The sequence below is a fragment of the Elephantulus edwardii genome, unplaced genomic scaffold (assembly GCF_000299155.1).
Source record: "Elephantulus edwardii isolate Elephantulus edwardi_28Jun2011 unplaced genomic scaffold, EleEdw1.0 scaffold00203, whole genome shotgun sequence".
Classification (NCBI taxonomy): domain Eukaryota; kingdom Metazoa; phylum Chordata; class Mammalia; order Macroscelidea; family Macroscelididae; genus Elephantulus; species Elephantulus edwardii.
The window spans coordinates 257136-260402 of NW_006399953.1; the positions used below are offsets into that span (position 1 = coordinate 257136).

The 3267-nt window shown below is 47.6% G+C and overlaps 1 protein-coding gene across 1 annotated transcript in view; it reads left to right on the top strand.

Moving 5' to 3' along the window:
- The window catches only part of VSTM5 (V-set and transmembrane domain containing 5), a 48742-nt gene extending 45697 nt beyond the window's left edge, over window positions 1-3045 (top strand). Inside the window, exons 2-4 of the mRNA XM_006897175.1 lie at window positions 2294-2623; window positions 2737-2877; window positions 3002-3045. Coding sequence (XP_006897237.1) covers window positions 2294-2623; window positions 2737-2877; window positions 3002-3045 — 515 coding nt within the window. The remainder of the gene's footprint in view (window positions 1-2293; window positions 2624-2736; window positions 2878-3001) is intronic.
- The last annotated feature ends 222 nt before the right edge of the window (window positions 3046-3267 follow it).

Below are 3267 nucleotides of genomic sequence, written 5' to 3' on the forward strand. Positions count from 1 at the left end.
AAAATATAATTACAGAAAAAAAATAAAAGACAAGTTACATTGGGAAAATAAAATCTGCTATCAGGGACCTGCCCAGAGTACTGAAAAATAATGATGTCAGTCTAGAGACTAAGGTGCTCCTAATCCAGGCTATGGCCTTCGCAATTACTTGCTGTGCATCAGAGAGCTGGACAATGAGAGAGCTGCTCCTTGGAGGCAACGATTCTGAGGTTTCGTCTGACATACTTTGGACATGTTGCAAGAAGGGACCAGTCCTTGGAGAAGGACGTCATTCTTGGGAGGGTGGAGAGACAGTGCAGGAGGGGAAGACCCTCTAAGGATGACAGAAGAATTGATGCTTTTGAATTGGGGTGCTGGAGAAGAGTCTTGAACATACCATGGACCACTAAGAAAACAAATTGTTCTGTCTCGGAGAGGGTGAAACTCCCTTGGAGGTTAGGATTTTGAAGCTCTGTCTCACATACTTTGGGCGTGTGACCAGGAGGGACCAATCCTTGGAGAAGGACATCATACTTGGAAGGGTGCAGGGACAGTACAGGAGAGGAAGGCCCTGGATGAGATGGACTGGCACAGTAACTTGAGTAATGGGTGTAGGTGTATTGGAGTCAGGGAGACTGGCTCAGGCAGGTCAGGGTTCAGAGCTGTTGTGCATAGGGTTGCTGTGAGTTACAGATAACTTGATGGCACATAACAAGAACATAAAAATATCCCTCTGTTTGACCCAACAGAGTCAGAACCGATTATGAAACAGATAATGGAAATTATCAAACAATACCATTGCTATCACATGCAAGCAAAATTCTGCTTAAGATTACCCAAAAATGACTGGAACAGCACATCAACAGAGAACTGCCAGAAGTCCATGCTGTGTTTAGAAGGGGTCGTGGTACTAGGGATATTGTAGCTAATGTTAAATGGATTTTAGCTGAAAGCAGGAATATCAGAGGAATGTCTGTGTTTCATTGATTATGCAAGGGCATTTGACTGTGTGGATCATAACAAACTGTGGCTGACTCTGAGAAAAATGGGAATCCCAGAACACTTGATCGTGCTAATGCGAAACCTATACTTGGACCAGGAGGCAGTCGTCAGAACAGAGCAAGGAAACACTGCCTAGTTCAAAATTGGGAAGGGTGTACACCAGGAATGTGTCCTGTCTCCATACCTTTTAAACCTATATGCAGAATAGACTATCTGGGAGGCTGGGCTGTATGAGAAGTGTGTCATCAGGCTTGGTGGAAGATTCACCAACAATCTGCATTATGTGGATGACATAACCCTGCCTGCTGAAACTGAGAAGGACCTGAGGTGCTTGCTGCAGAGGGTCAAGTACTACAGCCTTCAATATGGATTGAGGCTATCAAGAAGACAAAGATTCTCACCACTGGACCAATGGGCAGTATCATGATGGATGATGATGAGATTGAGATTGTTAACAGCTTTAGTTTGCTTGGCTCCACAGTCAACACTCTTGGCACCAGCAGCCAGGAAATTAAAAGACATATTGCAATGGGAAAGTCTGCTGTTAGTGACCTCTCCAAAATACTGAAGAGCATTGGTGTCACTCTGGAGACTAAGGTGCACCTGATACAGGCTGTGGTCTTTGCAATCACTTGTTGTGCATCAGAGAGCCGGACAATGACTAGGGAATATAGAAGGAATTGATGCCTTTGAGCTGTGGTATTGGAGAAGAGTATTGAACCATGAACTGCTAAGAAAACGAACAGGTTCAACCTGGGGAGGCTGCTTCTTGGAGGCAAGGATTCTGAGACTTACTGACATACTTTGGACATGTTGCAAGGAGGAACCAACCTTGGAGAAGGACATCATGCTTGGGAGGGTGAAGGGACAGTGCAGGAAGGGAAGACCCTCTATGAGGTGGATTGCTTCAGTAACTGGGGTAGTGGGGGTAGGTGTGTTGGAGAGAGTGAGACTGACACAGGACAGAGCAGGGTTTAGGACTGTTGTACATAGGGTTGCTATGAGTTGCAGGCGACTCGACAGCACATAACAACAACAATTTATATCTCTGAAATATATATAAATATAATGGTTAGACACTAGCCATTGTCTCAGGTAGAATGACTCTAATTGCAGGTTCTCCTGGTTCCCCTTTCCTTTTTTCTTTCCCTTTAAAAAAAAATTTTGTGCCAGCTTTAACTGTGGTATGTTTCCTCCTTCTGGGCTCCTTGTCTGGCAGGTACTGGGTACTCAGTATATGTTTGTTGATGAATTCTATTACTCATGTACGAGTTCACAGCAGCCCTTGGATGTCTGTCACTCTCCCCGGCAGGTCAGGGTGTGTCCCTGAACATCCCCCAGGCCATCATCAACGCCACAGTAAAGGAGGACATTCTGCTCTCGGTGGAGTACTCCTGTGCCGGGGTGCCCACCATCGAATGGAGGTACACCTCCAACTGGGGTGTGCAGAAGAAGATCGTGGAGTGGAAGCCGGGGAGTCCAGCCAATGTCTCTCGAAGCCACCAGGACCGGGTCTGCACCTTTGACAATGGCTCCATCCAACTCTTTAACGTGGGTGTGAGCGACTCCGGCTACTATGTCATCACGGTGACCGAGGGCCTGGGGAGCAGCCAGTTTGGCACCATCGTTGTGCATGTCTCAGGTAAGACGTCCCTGGGGATGGTGGGCACTCCACTGGGCTGGGAGCGTGTGGGCGGCTGGCTTCTCCATAATAAAAGAGACATTATCTCCCCTTTCCCCTCACTGTGCCCTCAGAGATCCTCTATGAAGACCTCCACTTTGTTGCCGTCTTTCTTGCTTTCCTCGCTGCTGTGGCTGCAGTGTTAATCAGCCTCATGTGGGTTTGTAACAAGTGTGCTTATAAGTTCCAGAGGAAGAGACGACACAAGCTCAAAGGTAACTCCCTGAGCTTCAGGATGCCTTGGAAGTTTGAGGTTGCCACCAGGCCTGTTTCTTGTTCTCACCAAGAAACCGCCACTGGGTTCCTTTCCACCTCACTGACTCACCTTTAACTTTGCAGAAAGTCAGACTCAGGAGATCGAGCTGCAGGATGTGGAGTGCTAGCCGAGCCTGGGCCCAGTCACATGCCTACCTCAAGAGGAAAGTAGTATTTTCCAGTGAAAGAAGCAAACACAGGCAGCACCACGTTGCTGACGGAGCAGCAGAAGTTAACAGGCTGATTGCCTGGATGGGCTACAGACTGAACCAAGTCAGTTGTCATCTTTGCACGAAGTTCAAGGAGAAGAGCACTGAGGCTTTGGGCCAGGAGCTTTGCTTGGCTGCAGC